At 42.8% G+C, this 25,934-nt stretch overlaps 1 protein-coding gene across 7 annotated transcripts in view; it reads right to left on the bottom strand.

The window, feature by feature from the left end:
- LOC114644571 (phosphatase and actin regulator 1-like) overlaps window positions 1-25,934 on the bottom strand; it is a 269,029-nt gene that overhangs the window by 48,730 nt on the left and 194,365 nt on the right. For all 7 annotated transcript variants that reach the window (XM_051928987.1, XM_051928983.1, XM_051928986.1 and 4 more), the window contains one exon: window positions 11,123-11,432. In XM_051928987.1, coding sequence (XP_051784947.1) covers window positions 11,123-11,432 — 310 coding nt within the window. The remainder of the gene's footprint in view (window positions 1-11,122; window positions 11,433-25,934) is intronic.

Genomic DNA, 25,934 nt, shown 5'->3' with positions numbered 1-25,934 from the left:
ATGAACCCATTGAACACTCCTGGTAAGCCTCACGCACTTCACGTCAACACAAAGTGTCATCGACTGAGGGACCACATCGGTCACGGAGGAAGTGTTGGACACCAGCCGAGTCCCCCCCCCCCCCCCCCCCTTTTTAATATTCACAAAGTCCTCAAACTGAATGTGGCACTCAATGGTACATCAACAAAAAGCAGGTAAACTAATGAAACAAACGAGAGACTTTTCAATCTTCTCTCAGGTGTGTCAAGTTCAGGTACGAGCTCCGGACGTCGGCCTGCTCTCTCCAGAATGAGAGGCACCTGATATGCCAGGAGTGTCTCGTCACCAGTCAGTTTACTCAGGGTTGTGGGAGGAGAGAGACAGAGACAGAGAGAGACGTTGCCCTTCATGCCCCCTCGTGTCCCGGAGTGGTAGTGCTCACCTCAGATGGGCCCAGGAGCCTCGGACACGGCAGGCACATCCTTTGGTTCTTCTGGGATTGCTTTGGTCATCCATCTGACTACAAGTCCCATAACTTTCTTTAATAATATTTCAAACCTTATATGCTAGATATTGTTCTCCATTACAGTCCGAGGTATCCCTCCATACCACTGTAGTGATTCGATCAAAATCAAAAGCCTTGTAGCCTTTTATGAGGCTAAGAACTGGATGGACTCATTTATTTTGGAGCTTTTCTCTTAATTTTTTTTTCTCACTGTAAGCAGAAACAGGAAATCCAAATCAAACGTGTCCAGAGAGGATGAGCCAAGCCGAGATGGGCACTGCCAAGCATTACGCCAATGCCAACGTGTGCCAACAGTATATACACTGTTAGGGAATGCAATTACAGAAGGAATGCATTTGTCTTGTTCCACAAAGAAATACAAAAATGTGACGTTTGGCATCCGTGTGTCTTAAAATGAGAAAAAAAAGAAGGAAAAAAAAGTGAAGCTGAAATGTAGGAAGAGTGCAAAGAAAAAGTGACAAAGCGTCAGTCACACGGCTGGTGCCAGACTCCGCAGCTGTCAAACCATATGGGGCCAGTGAGCTGTGGGGGAAAACAGCAGAGCGAATAAGAAGGCAAGGCGAGAACGAGTGACGAACTGGAATATAGCGCCTTCCTTAGTTAGAACAACTTCACATACAGGACAAGATGACACACGGGGCCATACCAGGGCTTTGATAGGAATTATCATGAGAGGAGACCACGGCGTTAGGGACCTGACTAAGATCTGTGGGGTGCAGATGTGTGTCTGTGTGTGTGTGTGAGTGTGTGTGTGTGTGGTACCAGAGTGGAGAGTCCTCAGGGTGCAAATTGGGATGATTTCCTTAGCGTGAATACACCTGCAGACAAACGCAGTTCAGTTGATGGCATTGTTAACACTCTGGGGTCTGTAATTAGTGCCAGCCATCCCCAGAAATATAGAACTGAGAAGAGAAAGAAAGAAAGAAAGAAAGAAAGAAAGAAAGAAAGAAAGAAAGAAAGAAAGAAAGAAAGAAAGAAAGAAAGAAATAGCCATTCCCAGAAATATAAGAGCCTGAAAAAAGAAAAAGAAAGAAAGAAAGAAAGAAAGAAAGAAAGAAAGAAAGAAAGAAAGTGCCAGCCATCCCTAGAAATATAAGATGAGCCTAAGAGAAAGAAAGAAAGAAAGAAAGAAAGAAAGAAAGAAAGAGAGCCAGCCATCCCCAGAAATATAAGAGCCTGAAGAAAGAAAGAAAGAAAGAAAGAAAGAAAGAAAGAAAGAAAGAAAGAAAGAAAGAAAGAAAGAAAGAAAGAGCCAGCCATCCCTAAGAAATATAAGATGAGCCTGAGAAGAGAAAGAAAGAAAGAAAGAAAGAAAGAAAGAAAGAAAGAAAGAAAGAAAGAAAGAAAGAAAGAAAGAAAGAAAGAAAGAGAGCCAGCCATCCCCAGAAATTTAAGAGCCTGAAGAAAGAAAGAAAGAAAGAAAGAAAGAAAGAAAGAAAGAAAGAAAGAAAGAAAGAGCCAGCCATCCCTAAGAAATATAAGATGAGCCTGAGAAGAGAAAGAAAGAAAGAAAGAAAGAAAGAAAGAAAGAAAGAAAGAAAGAAAGAAAGAGCCAGCCATCCCCAGAAATATAAGAGCCTGAAAAAAGAAAAAGAAAGAAAGAAAGAAAGAAAGAAAGAAAGAAAGAAAGAAAGAAAGAGAGCCAGCCATCCCAAGAAATATAAGAGCCTGAAAAAAGAAAAAGAAAGAAAGAAAGAAAGAGCCAGCCATCCCTAGAAATATAAGATGAGCCTGAGAAGAGAAAGAAAGAAAGAAAGAAAGAAAGAAAGAAAGAAAGAAAGAAAGAAAGAAAGAAAGAAAGAAAGAAAGAAAGAGAGCCAGCCATCCCCAGAAATATAAGAGCCTGAAGAAAGAAAGAAAGAAAGAAAGAAAGAAAGAAAGAAAGAAAGAAAGAAAGAAAGAAAGAAAGAAAGAAAGAAAGAAAGAAAGAGCCAGCCATCCCTAAGAAATATAAGATGAGCCTGAGAAGAGAAAGAAAGAAAGAAGAAAGAAAGAAAGAAAGAAAGAAAGAAAGAAAGAAAGAAAGAAAGAGAGCCAGCCATCCCCAGAAATTTAAGAGCCTGAAGAAAGAAAGAAAGAAAGAAAGAAAGAAAGAAAGAAAGAAAGAAAGAAAGAGCCAGCCATCCCCAGAAATATAAGAGCCTGAAAAAAGAAAAAGAAAGAAAGAAAGAAAGAAAGAAAGAAAGAAAGAAAGAAAGAAAGAAAGAGAGCCAGCCATCCCAAGAAATATAAGAGCCTGAAAAAAGAAAAAGAAAGAAAGAAAGAAAGAGCCAGCCATCCCTAGAAATATAAGATGAGCCTGAGAAGAGAAAGAAAGAAAGAAAGAAAGAAAGAGAGCCAGCCATCCCCAGAAATATAAGAGACTGAAAAAAGAAAAAGAAAGAAAGAAAGAAAGAAAGAAAGAGAGCCAGCCATCCCCAGAAATATAAGATGAGCCTGAGAAGAGAAAGAAAGAAAGAAAGAAAGAAAGAAAGAAAGAAAGAAAGAAAGAAAGAAAGAAAGAAAGAAAGAAAGAAAGAAAGAAAGAAAGAGAGCCAGCCATCCCCAGAAATATAAGAGACTGAAAAAAGAAAAAGAAAGAAAGAAAGAAAGAAAGAAAGAAAGAAAGAAAGAAAGGAGAGCCAGCCATCCCCAGAAATATAAGAGCCTGAAAAAAGAAAAAGAAAGAAAGAAAGAAAGAAAGAAAGAAAGAAAGAAAGAAAGAAAGAAAGAAAGAAAGAAAGAAAGTGCCAGCCATCCCCAGAAATATAAGATGAGCCTGAGAAGAGAAAGAAAGAAAGAAAGAAAGAAAGAAAGAAAGAAAGAAAGAAAGAGAGCCAGCCATCCCCAGAAATATAAGAGACTGAAAAAAGAAAAAGAAAGAAAGAAAGAAAGAAAGAAAGAAAGAGAGCCAGCCATCCCCAGAAATATAAGATGAGCCTGAGAAGAGAAAGAAAGAAAGAAAGAAAGAAAGAAAGAAAGAAAGAAAGAAAGAAAGAAAGAAAGAGAGCCAGCCATCCCCAGAAATATAAGAGACTGAAAAAAGAAAAAGAAAGAAAGAAAGAAAGAAAGAAAGAAAGAAAGAAAGAAAGAAAGAAAGAAAGAAAGAAAGGAGAGCCAGCCATCCCCAGAAATATAAGAGCCTGAAAAAAGAAAAAGAAAGAAAGAAAGAAAGAAAGAAAGAAAGAAAGAAAGAAAGAAAGTGCCAGCCATCCCCAGAAATATAAGATGAGCCTGAGAAAAGAAAGAAAGAAAGAAAGAAAGAAAGAAAGAAAGAAAGAAAGAAAGAAAGAAAGAGCCAGCCATCCCCAGAAATATAAGAGCCTGAAAAAAGAAAAAGAAAGAAAGAAAGAAAGAAAGAAAGAAAGAAAGAAAGAAAGAAAGAAAGAAAGAAAGAAAATAAATGGACAAAAATGTAAGACAAGGTCCGGGATGGTGAGGAGTGAGTAGATGGGTTTACTGGGAGCCGCACAGAGGACTGGCAGAGCTGTGGGTGGCGGCTACACTCACTTGGGGCTGCCAGGCAGATGAAGAAGAGCTGGCGAGAGGGCAAGAGATGCCAAGGGAGTTGGTGGAAAGAAGAGGTCCCAATGTATTGGCATCCAGACAAGGGCAAGGCATTTCTAGGGGTGTGGTCTCTGGGGTCGAGACCTCACGTTCATCAGCACAACAAGGTGAAAGGTCAGGATTATTTATAAACACACACTCTCTCTCTTTGCCATCGATATTCACATCTTGCCAGTTCTCGACGTCTTGCCTGATGTTTGACTTTGATTCTTGACCCTCACATGGGTTTCACTCGCTTCATTTCTATTTGTTTTGTGTTCTGTTGTCTTTTGCACACATCTCCCAGTTCGTCTCTAAAACTGAGCGACGCGTCTCCCACCAAACCAAAACATAATTCAAGAAACAGGAGCAAAAAAAAAAAAAGTCAAAAAACCCACACGGGAGCCAATAAAAGTCCACCAGAGTGCATTTGAAATGAACTTCAATTCCCAGCCTGCCTTCACAGAGTTGGGGGCGGTGCCTTAATGGTAATGGGATGGGTGGCTCCGCCTCTTGGGGGAAGCCAACCACAAAATACAAGGAACACAGGGAGAACAGCAAGACACACCGAGATACTAAACAATAAATGAATAACGGATCATACTAAACACATGACGGCGGCTCTCTGTTTAGCACCACTGGTTGGTAAGTGACTGAAGATTTCTGAGGCATTAAACTACGTGTAACTTCTTCCATATAATTTAAAGAACTTTACTACAAAACACAAGTAAATTAAAGAACATAATAAACACAACATAAAACAATGAATGACAACGGAAAAAAAAACCAGAAGCCAGAGGAGGAACTTGGTGGTCTTGATGTGAATTCATTATTGAGACAAATTTTAAAAATGCCGATCACCTTTAGCACATTTAAATCTAAGGAGAGTGCTTACTACGAAAGGCGCTATAACACACCTCCAATGTGCAGACCCCATTCATATCCCAATCAATAACGCAAGCTCATTCTGAAGGAGCCTCCACTACTCTCCCAGGGTCTCCTAGACGTTGCTCTTAAGGTCCATGGTGGCCGTCCTCCACCTTAAGAGTACCCCCACCTGCACCCTGCACAGGTCTCATGGTTCCGAGGGTCTTTGTGAGATTGAGGCTGCAGTAGACACTGCAGGTGTGCCGTTTACCTCCTCTCTTTTGGCTCACCGGGTATCTAAAGGGTTAAGGCCGTCTCGCTCGCGAAGAGCACAAAAGACGGGCAGGCAGCTGTAACTTCAGCCCAGATGCGTGGAAAGAAGCAATTAAACAAAATGAGATCAAATTACCTTCCGGCATGCACGATGCCAGGCACAGCATCCACAGTGGGAGCAACTTTTTCTTTTTTGGCATCACCACCCTGATTTAGAGCCGAGCTCTTTTTGCAGGCTTGGTGTTACCGTCTGCCATCCAGCCCATCATTCCCTGAGGTCTTCCCCTTGAAGAATGGATGGCTGGCAGAGGGCAGCGGGGAGGCAGTGCTCCTCTACGAAGCTCCATCAGCGGGTTGCCGCCTGATCCTGGGGTTCAACGTGCACTGCATTAAAAAAATGGAGTATGAAGTGCCAGGACAACGGATTCATGTTGTCTGTGTGGTATACGAGCAGAAGGCATTAAATATGTCAGAAATAAAGTGTAATTGGCCAAAGCAAAGAAGTGCCAATAGGGGGAGCACTTCACCCATAGCATTTAGCCAAAGAAAAGGAGTACAACTACATGAAGAAGTGGACCCCCTGGTTAGTGGCCTGGTTAGAGGAGGTGCCACCAGGGGGAGCACTTAACCCCTTGATAATTAGTTTGTGAAAAGCCAGTGCCATTAAATAGGGCAATATGTGGCATAACAAAAAATAGGGGTGCCAACAGGGGGCTCTTCATTTCTTACAACTGGCATGAGAGGGGGGAGTGCTGCCATCCAGGGGCACTTTGTTCCTGGGAAAACGAGTACCACAAGGGTAAGCATTTTGGTAAGTAGCCCACTAGAGGGAGCACTTTACCCCCCCAGTATTTAGACTTGAAATGGGAATGTCATGGGGGGGGGGTCTCAACCCCTTGGGAACAGCAGTGCATTTAGAGGGGGCAATGGCCCCCAGTATGTAGCAACGAAAAAGGGGGTGCTGGAGAGGTGCATTTAATTTTTAGAAAATGGTTTAGTAGGAGAAGTGTTACCAGCAGGGGGAGCTGTGTTGCTAGTAACAGACCTGGGAAAAGTAATGCCACTAGAGGGAGCTCTTTGCATATACAGTAGTAAATAACCGAGGACAGGGAGCAGCACTACAAGGGGCACTTCAACCTTTATAACTGACCTGCAAATAGAGTGCCACCAGGGGGAGCATTTGGTAACTAGACCACTAGAGGGAGCACTTAATCCCCCTAATAATTTAAACCAGGGGAAGGGATGCCACCAGGGGGAGCACCTAACCCCTTGATAACTGGCTTAGGAACAGCAGTGCCCCCCAGTAATTGGCATAGAAAAAGAGGTGCCACAAGGGAATGCTTTATTTCTAGAAAATAGTCTAGTAGGGGGAGTGCTACCAACTGGGGGCACTTTGTTATTAGTAATAGACATGGGAAAAGTAATGCCACTAGAGGGAGCTCTTTGCCTATAATAAATAACCAAGGACAGGGAGCAGCACTACAAGGGGCACTTCAACACTCATAAATGGCTTGGAAATAGAGTGCCACCAGGGGTCACTTTGTACCCAGTAAATGGCCTGGGAAAACGAGTGCCATTATAGGGATAGATTCACTCCTAGTAACTGTCCTTGGAAAAGGAGTGGCAGCAAGGGGAGCACTTTGTCATTAATTAGTCCACAGTTCAACCCTAGTAACTGGCTTTAGGAAAGGAAGGTGACTACATAAAGACAAGGAGTGCCATTGGAGGGGCACCATGAACCCCTTAGTAACTATTCTGGGAGAAGTCATGTCATTACACGGAGCATGTTCCTCCAGATCATGGCATAGAAACAGGGGTGTCACCAAGGTGAGTACTTTGTCCCTTTGAACTAACCTGAGAAATGGAGTGGCACTAGACTGGGCACTGAACCTTTAATAACTGGGCTGGGGAATGCATGGAAGGAAGCATTAGGATGAGTACCACTGAGGGGGTATTTTGCCCATAGTGATTGGCCTGGGAAAAGGAATGCCATTGGGGAAGTACCTAATCTATACTGGTAATTAGCCTGGCAAATGCTAACTAGAGTGCCAATGGAGAGTAGGTTTTCTCTAGAAACATCACCCAGGGAAAAAGAGTGCCACATCACCTTCATTAAGTGACCTGGGGAGACAAATGCCACTAGGGGAGCACTTCACCCTTGGTAAGTAGCCTAAGGAAAAGTGTGCCACAAGAAGGAGCCCTTCAAACCCGACAACTGACCTGGAAAATAGAGTGCCACCAGGGGGAGCACATTTTAATGAACAAAGGTAACCAGTAGGAGGCAGTAGATCCACTTGGTGGGGCCTGATTGTGGAGGCTCACTGGGGCATCTGCCCTTTTTTATGGTCAGTAGCAACACCTAACAGGAGCAGCCGAAAGAAGAAGACGAAGACGAAGAATTGTACCTGGTGGCCACAGGAGTGTTACCGTGATCCCTCATCTCCATTATGTGTGACCGTTTAGACTGCTCAGGACTCTATAATGTCGCTAAAGCCATCTCTTTTTGACCAGCAGGGACATTGTTTCCTGCAATAAATCTAGATTTGACTGAGGAGTGACCCCTGCACGCTTGTCTTTTCTTCTTGTTTCCCTTGATATAAAGACACAACAGGGAATGTCTGCTGCGTCACATAAAAGGCACAAACCTGCTACGGTATTAAAACAAAACTACTTCAGATCCTTGATATGACAAAAAAAAAAAAAAAAGACAGTTGTGACAATTCCACATACATTAAATTAGCCTGCCTAAGTGACACCCCACCCACTGCCCAATCACTACTGGGGGGCGGGCCTTCTGTTAAAGAGACTCTCATCACCTGAGGCTGAGCTCCACTGCTCCGCCCCCGACTTTAAGCTCCTCCTTCATGACACCTTGGATTGGTTTAGAAATGTCACACTGGGTGGACTATCTAATTGTTCCCACACCAAATTCACTCACAGTTGTCTTCAAACATATTCACATCTGGCCCCACTCGCCCCTCGTTCATTCAGGCCTCCTCAGAGCTACATAGGGGGTCCCACAGATGCAGCATTACTGATAACTAAAGCCTCCTCCCACTGGTGACACCTTGTGCACCCTCCTTTATTTTTTTGATGATCAGAAACCCCCACCCTTCCTTATTCTAGTAAACCCAAATCCCCCCCACCACCCCAATTTGATTTAGTCACACTCCCTCTAAACCTGGAATCCGAGGGGACGGACGGACTCATGTTCAGATCTAATTAATGATCTTTCCGAGGTCAGCCTCTTATGATCTTTCGATTAAAGTTTAATTTCTTTACCTGCACTCTTTAACAATGTAAATGTAATTGACTTCCCGCTCCTCATTCTTTTCATAGCTAACCGCATGTTAAAAATAAACTTGGCTGCTTTGTAAGAGTGCGCCGATCCAACGTCGGAATTCAAGAGTTATCCTCAGTTCTAGAAGGACAGAGGAGTCACATCTCTCTGACAGGGCTCCGCACACAACATCAACTTTTATTTCCTCCATTATGACCACTTGAAGTTTATTAAAGTGTGGGACATCAGGGCCGTTTATGGCATGAAAATTTTGGTGGGGTGTAAACCAATCCAAAAAGACAGAGAGGCACAGAGAGAGGGGGTCTGTCAGAAAGGCTGGAGAATTCCAGAGAAGTGGGTCAATAAAGGTGACCCTGTGTGTTAGACCGGGTGGGGGGGAGGTGTCTGTCAGAAGGGGTGGAGCCATCTCGAGAAGTGGGCCAACGAAAGGAGTCCATGTTTGTGCATGTGTGCATGAGAGAGAGAGAGAGAGAGAGAGAGAGAGGGAAAGAGCACATGGAGCTGTCAGAAGGGGGCGGAGCCATCCTAACTAGTGGGCCAATAAAGTGTGTGGTTGAGAGAGAGAGAGGGAGAGAGAGAGCTATCAGAAATGGGCCAATAAAGTGTGACTGACAGAGACAGAGAGAGAGCGCGCGCAATGTCAAAAGGGGAGGAGCCAACCTATGTAGTGGGCCAATAAAGTGTGTGACTGAGTGAGAGAGAGAGAGAGAGAGAAAGAGAGAGAGAGAGCTATCAGAGATAGTGGGGCCTTCCAAGAGATAGAGAGAGAGAGAGAGAGAGAGTTAGGGAAAGAGTATATGGGGCTGTCAGAAGGGGTGGAGCCATCTCAAGAAGTGGGCCAATGAAGGAGCCCATGTGTGTGCATGAGCAAGACAGATTGAGAGAGAGGGAGAAAGAGCACATGGGGCTGTCAGAAGGGGGCGGAGCCATCCTAACTAGTGGGCCAATAAAGTGTGTGGTTGAGAGAGAGAGAGAGAGAGAGAGAGCGCGTGCAATGTCAAAAGGGGAGGAGCCAATCTATGTAGTGGGCCAATAAAGTGTGTGACTGAGTGAGAGAGAGAGAGAGAGAGAAAGAGAGAGAGTTAGGGAAAGAGTATATGGGGCTGTCAGAAGGGGTGGAGCCATCTCAAGAAGTGGGCCAATGAAGGAGCCCATGTGTGTGCATGAGCAAGACAGATTGAGAGAGAGGGAGAAAGAGCACATGGGGCTGTCAGAAGGGGGCGGAGCCATCCTAACTAGAGAACCAATAAAGTGTGTGATTGAGAGAGAGAGAGAGAGAGAGAGAGAAAGAGAGAGAAAGAGAGAGTGAGTAAGAGAGATAGAGCTATCAGAGATGGTGGGGCCTTCTTGAGAAATGGGCCAATAAAGGAATCCATATGTGTGACTGACAGAGAGAGAGAGAGAAAGTTAGGGAAAGAGCACATGGAGCTGTCAGAAGGGGGCGGAGCCATCCTAACTAGAAGACCAATAAAGTGTGTGATTGAGAGAGAGATAGAGAGATAGAGCTATCAGAAATGGTGGGGCCTTCTAGAAAAATGGGCCAATAAAGGAATCCATATGTGTGACTGACAGAGAGAGAGAGAGAGAAATGTCAAAAGGGGAGGGTTAGAGAGAGAGAGAGTGAATGAGAGTGGTCAAGAAGGGGTGGAGCTTTCCTGAGAAGTGGGCCAATAAAGGAGCCTGTGTGTGATTGAGTGGGAAAGGTAGAGTTGTCAAGAAGGGGTGGAGCCATCCTGACACATAGGCCAATGAGAATGTATGAGAATGAATGTGATTGAAAGGGAGAAACAGAGCTGTCAGAAGGATGGAGCCTTCCTGAGAATTGGGGCAATAAAGATCCTCCCTCTCATTCATTGGTCAAATGTCCAGTCTTCAATTCAAAAGCACAGAATTATGGGAATGTGTTTTCCTGTTTACAATAAATGTCCTTTAAATGTCCAAAATCTTTTATTTGAACCTGAGACTAATGTTGGGTGTGCTGGGGTCTGGACTTTGGAGCTTGGTGGTGCCCCCTGCTAGTTTCCCCAGAAAATGATTAGCTTGTAACCAAGAGTAGACAACGCACACCAACACAGGAATCCTATGATCGGATACTCCAGAATTGCCAGAAGTGCCAGTGTTCTGAATGACATCACATTTTATATATTCCTAGAAAAGATCACCATGGCAACACTTAATGTGCTTCTTTGCATAATATGGCATTGCGATACAGTATTATTAAAAATAAAATTTTGTAAATATTCCATGCAAGAAATGGGGTCCCAGACCCTGCATTTCATGTACGGCATGGACTAGATCTCGTAGGAAGGCAACAAAAAGGAAAGACTATAACTCATTATAACAATAATAACAAATGAACTCACAGAGCAATATTTGCGTAGAAATACAAAAGAAACAAAACTAAAACATAATCTATAACAAAATATAATGAAAACAATATTTTAAAGGACAACAATGTAATTAAACAAAAAGAAAAGAGCTGAGGGTACAGCACTGACTTTCCTAATAACTTGATTCCTGCCTTGTTTCTGATGCTGCCCGGACAGGCGCCACCCCCACTTCAGAGATTTGATTAAGAGAACTAAATGAATCAAACAGAGTGCGCCACCCGCTGCTCAATTGTCACAAAGGCCGATTAACCGTCGCCGTACCTCTCTAACCGCTGCATTGTCAAGGCAAGCGTCTTGTTGAGCTCCTCAATCACCCTGCTCGATGGTACTGCCTGGTGGATGGAGATTGGACCCGGTCCATATTGCAGAGGGTGAGGATGAGCCGAGAGCTGTGACGGCAGGAGGGTGTGATGGTGGGGTGCCAAGGGCTGCTGAGGGCACTTCTGTGAAGAGTAGGAAGAAAGAGTGGGGTCCATGCCACCTGGTGGCACACAGATCATCACCTTCTTTGGAGGTAGTGGTGGAGACAGCTTTCCCGGCATACAGGGCAGTTTGATGGGCTGGCCTGAGTCTGGAGGTGGAAAAAAGAAAAAAAATGACAAAAGTTAATTACAGAAAATTAGAGCAAAAACAAAAAAAAAATATTTTAAAGCAGTGCTAGCAGAACTGTCATGTGTACAGAGTACTGCAAAATTCATGTCATTGACTGTGTGGCCAACAAGTGACAAACATCAGACGATGACAAAGCACTCAGTGAGTCAGACCTTTGTAGAAGAAAGATGTTCTCCTGAGCACCTTGTACTCTGAGTATTTGGTGACTAAAAACTTTCATTTCAGCAATGCTTGCAAGCCCTGGCTATGAACTGACAAAAATATATTGTGCAAGGGCTCAACAAAATCAGTTTCTATATGATTCAAACTGTTTTCTAGGTTAACTTCCTCAAAGTAAAATGAGACAGGGTGAAGAAGTCACAAGGTCGCAGGGGGTACGTAACATTTGTCTTTGGCTAATATTGGAGACTGTAAGAAAATGCTTAGTTAGAGATATAAGAAAAAGCTTAGCTTTTATATATTGTTTTAAGGAACTAACCGTTGTTGTTGTTTTGCAGTACTTGTGTAATTAAAATCACAAGACAAAGCGCTATAAAAACTTTGGGATACCCTGACCGGGGGGCAGATGAAGGGCGGTGTCCTAGGACTGCGCTTCTCTGTCACTTTACCTTTGCCTGGTGTGTTTGAATAAAAGATTTTTTACTAACTTTAAATATATCTCTCTGTCTTCAGTCACGAGAAACGACACCATAGAAAAAGTGTCCACAGTTTTCTGGCGCCCAACGTGGGGCAGGAGACGACTGGCTGACTCCTCAGGCGGGACCACCTCAGTGATCCGTCTTACCAGCGGACTGCCGTCAATCTGAGCTCTGGCAGCAGAGTAAGCAGCTCCGGCAAAACTTAGGACTACCCTGTCCTGAGAGGGCTCCTGCGTGAGGAGCCTTCGGTCTCCTCTTTGGCTACATCCACGGTGACTGAACGGATTTCCAGACAGAGTTTAAACACTTCCAGGCTGGGGTAAGTTTCGGGGATTTCCAACCGCCTGGGAAGGCGAGTTTCCTGTTGGCCTTCTAGTCATACTCATATCTCAACGGGTTGCTTAAGGTGATGGAGACTTGACCCAAGCAGTTTGACGCATACGAAAGGTCTGATGAAGGGATACTGGCCTCACCCATATCCTAGACTCGGCTGGACGTATTGATGTAGTATTCTGCTGAACCGAATCGGACACGAAGTCACCTGAGCTGGAATCCGGGGATGTGAGAGGACAGGCTAACGGAACGTGTAATGGGGTGAATGGAAATATAAATAGAAAAGAGCACAGATCTTGCAGGTTTACTGTTAGGACGGAATAAATAAATCTACATACAAATAGGGAAATACCGTGTTCTCCTGGGAACTGGGACAGGACCGATAGCTAGTGTCTCCCCTTGGGACTAAAAGAAGGGAAGGTGAGGGAACAGTGAGTGGCACACTTAATACCTCGCTAATTCATACGTACAAGGGATTAGACGAATCAGTACATAGTTGGAAAATTAATACAGGACTCAGGAAGAACAAGGGGACATAATGGGAACTTATAACAGTAAGCCTGCTAGTCGATGCTCTGAGGGCCCGAAATAATTTATGTTGGAAGGATTATTTTCGGAGGATCAGCAGACGCCACGTAAAAATGGGTCCCCTAGAAGCTCATTGAAAAGAAGTCAGGGTTAGATTTAAAAAAAAAAAAGGGCATGTAGGACGTGGAATAAGCACAGTGGGGGTAGATGAGTGAGAAACAGGAAATTAGAAAAATATTATGTAGAAATGTACGAGGATGTTGTAACAAAGGTCCGTATTATGTATGACAGATGGCAGTTGGTTATTAAAGCCTGTATTTATTATAAGGCAGTACAGAAATGAATTATTGGCCGTGGAAAGTTAAAACCAGAAAGGAAAAAGAATAGTTATTTATAGCATCACAGAAAGTGCAAGCAGATTTGGGACCACAGTCGAATGAGAAGCGGAAGAAGAAAGACCCGTTATATCCCGTACTTGCTCCCCCACCTTTCCTACACTATCCACATCCACAGCCCCCACCTTCTCCTCCAGCGCCCACCGCACCAGAATTAAAAGATGATCCCTCGGGGTCTGGTTTCTTTGAAGAATATCATTATGATCCCTCATTACACACTGATCCGGGGGATGACAAAAGTAACGTAATGGGTGCGGCGGGTGGCTTACCACGATCCTAGAACCTCCATTTCACAACGCACTAGAAGTCAAACCCCATTCCATCAGCCCCCTAATCAAAACACCACCTTTCAATCCCCCTTAAAGTCCCCCAAACCCCCAGGCCCCTTATTCGAATGCCCCCTGATTGAGATCCCAAACCCCCCCGACATGATTGAATGCAACCTGCAGGAGCCAATAACCCCGCTACTGTAATGATACATCGTAACTGGGACATTCAAGAGCTGAAGGACGTTGTGTCCGAATTGCCTGATCCCAAAGTCATCGGTGGGTTAAAAAAAAAAAAAAAAAACAAATTCATAGAACTATAGCCGCAGCTGTATGATATGTATGAGCCCAATGCCGCAGAATGGACTCAGGTGCTGCGGAGAAAGCTTCTCACCACATGGGCAACTGTAAATCATGGACAGCATAACGGAAACCCGTGGCAGTGGAACAAGGCGTTGCCTCGGGGCCGGGATGAAGGTCCCTTTATTACGCAATGGGAACGTGTTAAAAATAATATTAAGGACAAGTATAAGAAAGGCACAGACTGGTCTCTTATCTTGGCTGCCAAACAGAAAAAGAAGGACGAGACAGTAGACGAATGGGCACATCGAATTCAGGAACTAATGGCAACACACTCTGGCCTTGAAGATCCAGACGATTGCAGTAAAGCTGCAGTTCCCCTTTTCGTGTCTGATCTGCGAAGTGACATTCAAAATAAAGTACGCACCTCCTGTATTGGATGGGAGGCTGCCGCGTTTGAGGAAGTAAAACGTCACGCAGCGCATGCTGAACGACAGAGAAAGCAGAAAGAGTCAGACACCCAGACAAAAAGCTGATTGCAGCACAGATGAACTATTACACTGGTGGGGCCACTCCCGGCAGAAGTCGTGGACGTGGAGGATTTTTCCGGGGACAAGGGCGTGGACGTGGACGAGGTCGCGGATATATGTTACCTAATCCAAGTGGATCACCCACTCAGTTGCCTCCCCGTCCAGATCCAAACGCTCCACCTTATGCTTGTTTCGGGTGTGGTGAAATGGGACACTTCCACCGCAATTGCATTATTGACTTTAATGGTGAATGGCACTGAAACTGTTTTCCTCGTGGACACAGGAGCCACGCACTCAACCCTTTCGCTGAAGGAAGTCCCTGCCTCGAACGAGACTGTTACTGTGCTTACTGCTTCCGGACAACCACATGTTTTACTGGTTTCAAAGCCTCTTCGAGTTCAGCTGCATTCCAGTGGTTCCATTTTAACACACCGATTTCTTTTTAAATCAACTCTGTCCAGTTAACCTTTTAGGAAGGGATCTCATGACAAAACTTTCTCTCTCTATTTCTATGACTGAAAAAGGCTTTTTCTGTTCAACCCCCAAGTTGTTGTGTCAAATCACCCCCCATCCTAAACCCTCCTTTGCAGCATGGACTTTAAATATTTCCCCACACACCATTATCCTTCTTAAAGCCTTACACTCCTTCCCTTCCTGCTTGTTTCCCCATCTCCAAGTCCCTGACACCTTACATTGCACTGCCCAATATTTTCCTGCAGAAGTAGACACCCCCTGGCTAGAATCTTTCCTTACTTCAGGTACTTGCCCTGAAACCCTTCACATCCCCTGTATTTTTATTTCATCCACAAAAGGCAGCTGTGTCTGTCCATCTCACATGCTCACAGAATATTTTCTATCTAGGCGGCTCAGTGCCTCATATTTCCTTAGCCAAATCACGCACTGTTAAATGGGTGGAAATAGGACCATGGGTAGAACAATGTCTTAATAGAACAGATTGGTTACCTGTTGCTCCAGGTATTTTTGATACTTCAGACCATTTGATAACTAAAGTGGTGCTTCAAACTTATTTTTTAGTAAATCGTGCTTTATGCCGTCTTTCCTCTTTTGCTTTTTCATTGCAAACCACTTCCCCTTCTTGGTTATCTATGCTCCCTGATTCACTGTGGTCACAGGGAAAGAATGATTATGGAAGGATAGCCCATTGTGAGCCTCTGGTGATCTACCCAAAATCCTCCTTCTGCCCGCACCGTGCCCAGTATCCTCTGTCTCCCGAAGCAGAGGCTGGCATTTCCACCATACATTCTGATCTCGTAAAACGCGGTGCCACTATTCCAATTAAATACTCTCCAGTTAATTCCCCTATTTTACCTGTAAAAAAGGCTGATGGTTCATGGCGTTTTGTACAAGATTTGCGACAAGTCAATTCTGCCGTCTTCCCTAGGGCTCCTATCGTCCCTAACCCTTCCACTATTCTTTCTACAATCCCTCCCTCTGCTCGTTATTTTTCAGTGATTGATTTAGCCAATGCTTTCTTTTCCATCCCTGTACACCCTGATTCTCAATTTTGGTTTGCTTTTACTTTTCAAAACCGCCGCTGGACATGGACCGTCATGCCTCAGGGATACACTGAAGCCCCTTGTGTATATGGACAAGCCCTTGCTCAAAATTTAGAAGGCTTTTGGCCAGACAGAGGTAGTATATTAATACAGTATGTAGATGATATAATGCTACGTAGCAATAATAAAGAGGACTGTGCACGAGATACCCAGAAGTTATTGTTGTATCTGGGGGACAATGGCCATAAAGTTTCTAAAGCTAAGCTGCAGTTAATTCAAACAACTGTAAAGTACCTAGGTCATGACATCACTTGTGGAACAAGAGCTCTCTCTAGCGATCGCATTAACACCATTCAAAATCTTCCCAGACCTGTCACAAAACAGCAGGTCATGTCTGTATTGGGCATTCTAGGCTACTGCAGACAGTGGGTTTTAAATTTTACTGAAAGAGCACAGCCGTTGCAACAATTGGCTAATACTCCTGGCGTTCCTCTTTCGGGCCAGGTCCAATGGAATGAACAGGCTGAGAAGGCTCTCCGTGACTTAAAAAACTGCTCTTCTTTCTGCGCCTGCGCTTGGTTTACCTGATCATTCTCGTCCATTCACTTTGTTCGTGGACGAAAAGCAGGGATTCATGAATGCAGTATTAACGCAGCTGCATGGGGATAAACAGAGACTGGTGGCCTATTTTTCTAAAAAACTGGATCCAGTAGCCGCAGCGCTTCCTCCGTGCCTTCGTGCTGTGGCTGCAACAACAGAAGCTGTATTAGCAAGCACGGATGTAGTTCTCATGAGCCCCCTTACAGTACAAGTACCTCATGCTGTACATTCCATATTAATACAGGCTAAAACCTCGCATCTCACCACTGCTAGGGCAATACACTATCAGAATGTACACTGTACTTTGTCAAATGTTACAATAGAAAGATGCTCTACTTTAAATCCTGCCACCCTCCTTCCAACCGAAAATGAAGGTGAGCCACATAATTGTCATGATGAAATAGCAAAGGTTGTAAAACCTAGAGTAGACCTACAGGAAACACCCTTCGAAATTGGAGAAATAATTTTTGTGGATGGATGCTCTTTAAGATTAGAAAACGGAGCACCCTCGACCAGTTACGCAGTGGTCCAAGGGGACTGCCTGCTGGAAGCAAATCGAAATCCATCAAGCTTAAGTGCACAAGCAGCTGAACTCATAGCACTCACTCGAGCGTGTCAGCTGTCCGAAGGAAAGATCGTAACAATTTATACGGATTCCAGGTATGCTTTTGGAGTCTGCCATGATCATGGAGCACTATGGAAACTAAGGGGATTTAAGACCAGTACTGGCAAACCCATTCAACATCAGAAATTGATCAAATCCCTTTTAGAAGCTATAACCAAACCATCGAAGCTAGCAATTGTTAAATGTTAAGCCCACACAGGAAAACAGGATCCTGTTAGCAAAGGAAATGAATTAGCTGACCACTTTGCTAAAAAGGCTGCATATAATAACACACCAATTTCTTTATTCCAACAGAGAAATGACCAGGACCCTGATAATCAAATTATTTCTTTACAGAGTGCAGCCACGGACATCGAAAAAAGAAAATGGTCCAAAGAAGGGTCCCTTTCTAATGGAGTCTGGACTCATAAACACACTAACAAACCTTTTCTCCCAAAAGCCTCTTTCCCAGGAATGGCAAAAATAGCCCATGGTCTCGATCACGCAGGTAGAGATGCCATGGTTCGAGATGTTGAAAAACATTGGGAAGCTGTAGGTTTCTCTACATATGCAGAGCAATTTTACAGACGCTGTGCATTATGTCAGAAGTTTAATGTAGGAAAGGGCACCCAGGTAAGTCCTGCCGTTACCCCTAACCCAATGGGTCCGTTTGAACATCTCCAAATGGATTTCATTGAACTAACACCGTCTAAAGGTTACCGTTATTGTCTAGTAATTGTTGATGTGTTCTCCTGATGGGTAGAGGCTTTCCCTTCAAAACACAACGATGCCAAAACAGTAGCTAAAGCACTAATTAAAGAGATTATTCCAAGATGGGGTATCCCTCAAAAGTTACAAACAGATAATGGCACTCACTTTGTGAATTCCATTATAAATGAATTAACTACCTGGCTCCAAATCAATGTGCACCATTATTGTAAATACCATCCCCAAAGTGGATGCAATGGCACCTTAAAAGCTAAGCTCGCAAAAATTTGTGAACAAACTAATTTATCATGGCCGGATGCACTACCCTTGGCTTTAATGGGATTGAGAGGACGGACACACCGACAATTGGGACTATCGCCGTTTGAAATTCTGACCGGACGTCCCATGCCCGTTGGCATGGTTGTAGGTAATGTGAGTTTGCATACTGTGGACAATGATCTTCTCTCTAGTCTTGCAGGTCTCCGAACCTCGTTGAAGGAAGTCCATCAGCAGGTTAATCAGGCCTGGAGGACCAGCCCACCTTCTAAAGATTCACCAATTCCCTTGGGCACCTGGATCCTGGTTCGAGACACTCGGAGGAAACACTGGCATCAGCCTAGGTGGAGAGGACCGTTCCAAGTTCTTCTGTCCATGCCACACGCTGTGAAAGTTGAAGGATTGCCCGCCTGGATTCACGCTTCACACTGCAAAAGATGGCATCCCTAACATTCATACTCATTTTGATTACACTCTTACTGTTTTTCCTTCCATTATCCATTTTACAAGTGACATTGACTTTCCAGGTGGGGAAGACTGCCTCATTCCAGGTTGACTTTTGTGTAATTGTCCCCTGTAGTGGCAAACAAGAACAATGGGAAGAGTTTGACAAAATATGTCTGTGTGAGCTACCCTTATTATGACTCTGATTCAAGTTTTGATTCATCTGACTCTGAATGTGCCTTCTGGGGTGATGTATTTGCAAATACAGGACCACACGACTGGGGTTATGAACCCTGGCAGGCCACACAGTATGGCCTAAAGACTCGATTTTCTATTATAAAAGGACACGCCCCTCATGACTGTGCTGAGAACCATTGTAACCCTTTGATTATTACTTTAAAAGATCCCTCTTTGCATGATTCAGGAACTTATGTTTTAGCTGCATACGCAAGTGGTTCTGATCCACTAGGACTTTTTCAAATTAAGGTTACTAATAATTCCCATGCTACTAAAACTTGCCAGCTTTCTCCTACCCTTTCTCCTGATTCACAACAGATTTCTTTTAAAATAATGAATGTTTCTACTCTTTCATCCTCCTTTTCTACTGTGTCCAAATATTTCACTGCTTCCATGGCTAAGGCTTATATGTTACACGAGGAGCGAATGCTCCAATTCTCTTCCACCTCTATTTCTACTCCTTCCCCTTCTCCTATTCTTTCCCGTTCTGCTCCTATCTAACCTATATTTTTGTCTGTTCAAAAGGGGGGAGTGTAGAAGAAAGATGTTCTCCTGAGCACCTTGTACTCTGTGTATTTGGTGACTAAAAACTTTCATTTCAGCAATGCTTGCAAGCCCTGGCTATGAACTGACAAAAATATATTGTGCAAGGGCTCAACAAAATCAGTTTCTATATGATTCAAACTGTTTTCTAGGTTAACTTCCTCAAAGTAAAATGAGACAGGGTGAAGAAGTCACAAGGTCGCAGGGGGTACGTAACATTTGTCTTTGGCTAATATTGGAGACAGTAAGAAAATGCTTAGTTAGAGATATAAGAAAAAGCTTAGCTTTTATATATTGTTTTAAGGAACTAACCGTTGTTGTTGTTTTGCAGTACTTGTGTAATTAAAATCACAAGACAAAGCTCTATAAAAACTTTGGGATACCCTGACCGGGGGGCAGATGAAGGGCGGTGTCCTAGGACTGCGCTTCTCTGTCACTTTACCTTTGCCTGGTGTGTTTGAATAAAAGATTTTTTACTAACTAAATATATCTCTCTGTCTTCAGTCACGAGAAACGACACCATAGAAAAAGTGTCCACACCTTGTTGGTTCCTGTTCATCTTGTACTGTCTGACTGGAACTGACGGTTAGGAATAAAGCACATAGGACCAGTGCAGTCGGGGTCTAGGGACCACTGACACTGTGTGACCCTGAGCAAGTCACTTCACCTGCCTGTGCTCCAATTGGAAAAAACAAAAAGAAATGTAACCAGTGGCATCTCAAATCTTGTAAGTCACTTTGGATAGAAGCTGAAGTCAAATAAATAAATATACTTGTAAAGGGATAAGCTAAGGTCAAATACCAAAAGCCAACATGGGTGGGCGCTTAAACCAAAATGGCACTAAAAACCACAATCAAAAAGAAACGTTAAATAATTCATTTGTCCTAAATCCACCTGAATTAAATGATACAGGTCTGTGTATCTGGGTACATGGATATCAGTCCAATTGCCATGCATTTGTCATTCCAACGGGTGCATCACAAACATCTGTAGGAATGCATTTTAGTACTGCAAATAAGTGTTTCTGTGTCTATGTATCTGTGTACCCGTTTAATTGCCATGCATTTGTCATTCCAACAGATGGTGCATCACAAACATTTGTAGCAATTAAATACATTGCATTTGTTATTCCACCAGATGGCACATCACAAACATGTAATAATGCATTTTATTTTTACAAGTCTCTGTGTGTGTATGTGTCTGTCCAGTTGCCATGTCTCTATCATTCCAACAGATGATGCATCACAAACATCTGTAGTAACAAAAACGTATTGCATTTTTAATTTGAACCGATGGTGCATCACAAAAGTTAATTAAGCTTTTGTGAATCCAGTACCAAATGGCCTATAGCAGACACAAGTCCTTTACATTCTTCATTCCAATAGATGGTCATCACAGACCTTAATACTGTTTTTACAAACCCTATACCAAATTGCATATAAAAGAGAGATATCCATTGCATTTGTCATTTCAACAGACACCACATCACAAACCTATGTAGTCATGCATTAAATTACTACAAATAAGTTTCTGTGTATCTATCCAGTAGCAATGTCTCTGTCATTTTAACAGATCGTGCTTTACAAACATTAACACTACTTTTATGAAATCCAGTACCAAATGGCATATAACAGAGACATATGCATTGTATTAGTCATTCTAACAGATGGCGCATCACAAGTATGTGTAGTAATGCATCTTATTACTACAAATAAGCATCTGAATATCTTTCTGGTGGGCGGCACGGTGGTGCAGTGGTAGCACTGCTGCCTCGCAGTTAGGAGACCCGGTTTCGCATCCCGGGTCCTCCCTGCATGGAGTTTGCATGTTCTCCCCGTGTCTGCGTGGATTTCCTCCGGGTGCTCCGGTTTCCTCCCACAGTCCAAAGACATGCAGGTTAGGTGGATTGGCGATTCTAAATTGGCCCTAGTGTGTGCTTGGTGTGTGGGTGGGTGTCCTGCGGTGGGTTGGCACCCTGCCCGGGATTGGTTCCTGCCTTGTGCCCTGTGTTGGCTGGGATTGGCTCCAGCAGACCCCCGTGACCCTGTGTTCGGATTCAGCGGGTTGGAAAATGGATGGATGATTTAAGCGGATATGTTGGCGTAAAAGCAGTACATGTTTGAAGAGCACCATCTGCGTCAGGATTTCACTCTCTACGTTTCCTTCCCGTTTAGCACTCATTCCTGGGACATTATTTGATTGAGATATACTTTTTGAAGAAAGTTTAAATAAAGAAAAGAAAATTTTCATTGACATTTGAATGTCAGTAATTCAGTAAAAATTATTCTCAGACATTTGATTTAATTTTCCTTTGAAAATACAACTCCGTTGTTGTGACTGTCTGTGTATGTTCAAATAAATAAAGATATATGGAATTTTAACATGTATTTGTTATACAGTCGTTACTGTCCAGCGTTGCATTATTACTCTTTTTTTTAGTACTGTAATTCAAATGAAAATCGGAGTAAAATAAACCATTTTTGCCACTACTTATATTTAATCAAACTCATTTCTTTTAGGTAAATTTGAGTACATTAATAAATTAAGTTTACTCAATAGTGCAGTATATTAAATCTACTCAAAAATATTGCTTGTAATTTGTTGCCTTATTTTTTTTTAAGTACTTTTAACGCGTTATTTTTTACAGTGTGACAAGGCAGCACAAATCGCCGGACCCTTGATCTGAACTCAATGTGAAGTCGATAGAAACAAATTACACAGGGCTGAAGCTCGAGTCCTTGTCTAAAATTACAGAGCTTCTTGAATAAAATTTCAAAAACACACAAACTGGCACAAGCGCCTGCCGCCGTGGGCTATTCAGAAGTAACGGGCCTGCGGGTGTCTTTATAAATCAGTCGAACTAAAGAAGCGAGTGGGAGCCGCAATGCAAATGAGATTTGTTTCAAAGCGGATGAAGAGCCGATTGCTGCTGGCAAAACATTCCTGCACCTACGTCAATATTTGGTAGAAAACTGAAATGCGATCAAATAGGACGGCGGCAAAGAGAAAGCGAGGCGAGAGCAAATCCGAGACGACAGAGCGGCAGCCAGCGGACGAGCTGTCATTTCACGTGAGCCACTAAAGTTGTTATTTCTTTTATTCATTGGTGGCAAATTAAATAAAACGAGTAGAACGTGCCAGCCATTCTGTTATGAAAAAGAAACACAAACTGCGTATCTCTTACTTTGTTCCTCTTGTCCTTTCCATGGACTTCTACAAAAGTCCAACCTGTTATTTTTTTTACCTTTTCCTGACTTTATTCTGTGTTATTTCGGGTCTGTTTTTCCCCTATGGAGGTCTGGAGGAAACTGATTCAGTTCCTCCATTTATATTCACGAAAGGGAACCCAAAAATTCCCAGAATTGGTCCAAAACACTGGAGTAGGGTGCAGTTTTGAAATATGCCACTAGGTGTCGCATTGCAACACTGTCACATAAACTTATTGGCTGGTTTGCTGTTTGTCTCTCGATGTGAACGCCGTCTCCGTCTCAGCACACCTCCTGCATGGTGTAAGATGGGCGGGTTGGTTATATGTCACTAGGGAGGACCTTTGTGAGGTAAGGGGTCCGTTGCCATGGAAACAGACGCAGATATCCACTTAAAAAAAAAGCGCGAATAGGCAGGAGGGGAAAGGCGTGAGGTCTCCGAAGCCAGGAATGAGATTGTTTCTTGTGGAGCGCCGCCAGAAGGGGTCAGAAGGCAGTTTGGGGTCAACGTGCAATCCATAATTAACATATCAATATAAACGTGGTGAAGCAATGTGGTCACAACCGCTACAACTGCCCTACAGTTTGAACATCGGTGAACGGTGACACCAGTGGATGACCCTGCAGCTGACCTCATGGCCACTGATGGAGGTGCGTCAGGCAAATGGCCACCTGTACAACAAATTGTGGTTAATTGGTCCATTGAGTCGATCGAGTTTGTTATTTCTGTCGTTAATTCGTGCAAAAGACTTGAATTATTGTGTTTCTCCAAGTCACCATGACAGATTTTCAAGAGACAATGACGATCGCACTTTTCGACACTGATGGACTTGTTCATAAGTAGTTTGTTCTCCGTGGACAGCCTGTGAATCAGTGACCTTACACTGAACTGCTGACACGTCTAATTGGAAAGCATCAGGGAAAACACAAATGATCACAGAAATGGCGGGTATGAAAGTAGATTTTACGCCGTAACGACGCACCTCTGCCCACACCGTGTTATCAGCTGAAGGATTTTTGACCAAAAATGACGTGGTTGTTGTTTCGTGTTTCCCCGTATTCACCAGATCTCACTCCCTGTGACTTCTTATTGTCTCTGAAATTAAAAATTGAGACTGAAGAGAAGATTTGCCACCAGGGGAAAAAAATTCAGGAATAAATAAAGGAGGCTCTGGAGATGGTAACAAAAGAGGAGTACAGGAAACGTTAACAGGAATGGGAGACGCACCTTTACAGGCGGGTGATACCTCAAGGAGAGGACTGTGACGGTGACTAAAAGGGAACAGCCAGACATTTTTTTAGTAAAGGCTTTTGTTTTAAAATTCCAGGACATTGTGATATTTTTTGAGATCCCATATTGGCTCAGAGATTCTTCTTCTACCAACGAGTTGCTAACAGTTGTGGAATAAGAGCTTGGTTGGTGCCGACCCGACACAGACTGACAACGGAGGCACAGGGGAAAATGAACAAAATATTTGTTTTTGCATTCTTCACTAGTGGGGCACGTCTGCCCAGTGTCACACGGGCCCTACACAGTCCCCAAAAGACACAGAAAAGAAAACACCCAAGAATTCACTCTTCTTCCTCCAATCCTCCCTGGCAGCTTTGACCTCGTCCTCCTCCTTCTTCTGACTCCGGTGCCTCAAGTAATGGCTACAGGCTCTTCTTATAGCCCACCCGGAAGTGCTTCAGGTGATAGATAGAAAGATAGATAGATGTGAAAGGCACTATATGATAGATAGATAGATAGATAGATAGATAGATAGATAGATAGATAGATAGATAGATAGATAGATAGATAGATAGATAGATAGATAGATAGATGTGAAAGGCACTATATGATAGATAGATAGATAGATAGATAGATAGATAGATAGATAGATAGATAGATAGATAGATAGATAGATAGATAGATAGATAGATAGATAGATAGATAGATAGATGTGAAAGGCACTATATCATAGATAGATAGATAGATAGATAGATAGATAGATAGATAGATAGATAGATAGATAGATAGATAGATAGATAGATAGATGTGAAAGGCACTATATGATACATAGATAGATAGATAGATAGATAGATAGATAGATAGATAGATAGATAGATAGATAGATAGATAGATAGATAGATAGATAGATAGATAGATAGATAGATAGATAGATAGATGTGAAAGGCACTATATGATAGATAGATAGATAGATAGATAGATAGATAGATAGATAGATAGATAGATAGATAGATAGATAGATAGATGTGAAAGGCACTATATCATAGATAGATAGATAGATAGATAGATAGATAGATAGATAGATAGATAGATAGATAGATAGATAGATAGATAGATGTGAAAGGCACTATATGATAGATGTGAAAGGCACTATATGATATATAGATAGATAGATAGATGTGAAAGGCACTATATGATAGATAGATAGATCGATCTGAAAGGCACTATATGATACATAAATAGATAGATAGATGTGAAAGGCACTATATGATAAATAGATAGATAGATAGATAGATAGATAGATAGATAGATAGATAGATAGATAGATAGATAGATAGATAGATAGATAGATAGATAGATAGATAGATAGATGTGAAAGGCACTATATGATAGATAGATAGATAGATAGATAGATAGATAGATAGATAGATAGATAGATAGATAGATAGATAGATAGATAGATAGATAGATGTGAAAGGCACTATATGATAGATAGATAGATCGATCTGAAAGGCACTATATGATAGATAAATAGATAGATGTGAAAGGCACTATATGATAGATAGATAGATAGATAGATAGATAGATAGATAGATAGATAGATAGATAGATAGATAGATAGATAGATAGATGTGAAAGGCACTATATGATACATAGATAGATAGATAGATAGATAGATAGATAGATAGATAGATAGATAGATAGATAGATAGATAGATAGATAGATGTGAAAGGCACTATATGATAGATAGATAGATAGATAGATAGATAGATAGATAGATAGATAGATAGATAGATAGATAGATAGATAGATAGATAGATAGATAGATGTTAAAGGCACTATATGATAGATACTTTATTAATAATTAAATTAATTCCGGCCACATTTCCAGGTGTGGCTACATTCCAGACCACATGGGCTCGTTAAGCCATGCAGCTCCTCTCAGTGGTGGCCACGGAGCCCAACAGGGCTGAGCCCTGAAGACCCACGCCTGTGACCCCAATGTAACCCATGAGGGCTGCCACCACGCGTTCCAGGGGACGTAGTGTGCATCCCATGGCTGTTCCCCCAGACCCGTTGTCAAAGGGGCATCCTGGCCATCCGC

This window comes from Erpetoichthys calabaricus, chromosome 6 (genome assembly GCF_900747795.2).
Source record: "Erpetoichthys calabaricus chromosome 6, fErpCal1.3, whole genome shotgun sequence".
Lineage (NCBI taxonomy): Eukaryota > Metazoa > Chordata > Cladistia > Polypteriformes > Polypteridae > Erpetoichthys > Erpetoichthys calabaricus.
This window is presented reverse-complemented; position numbering and strand designations above follow the sequence as displayed.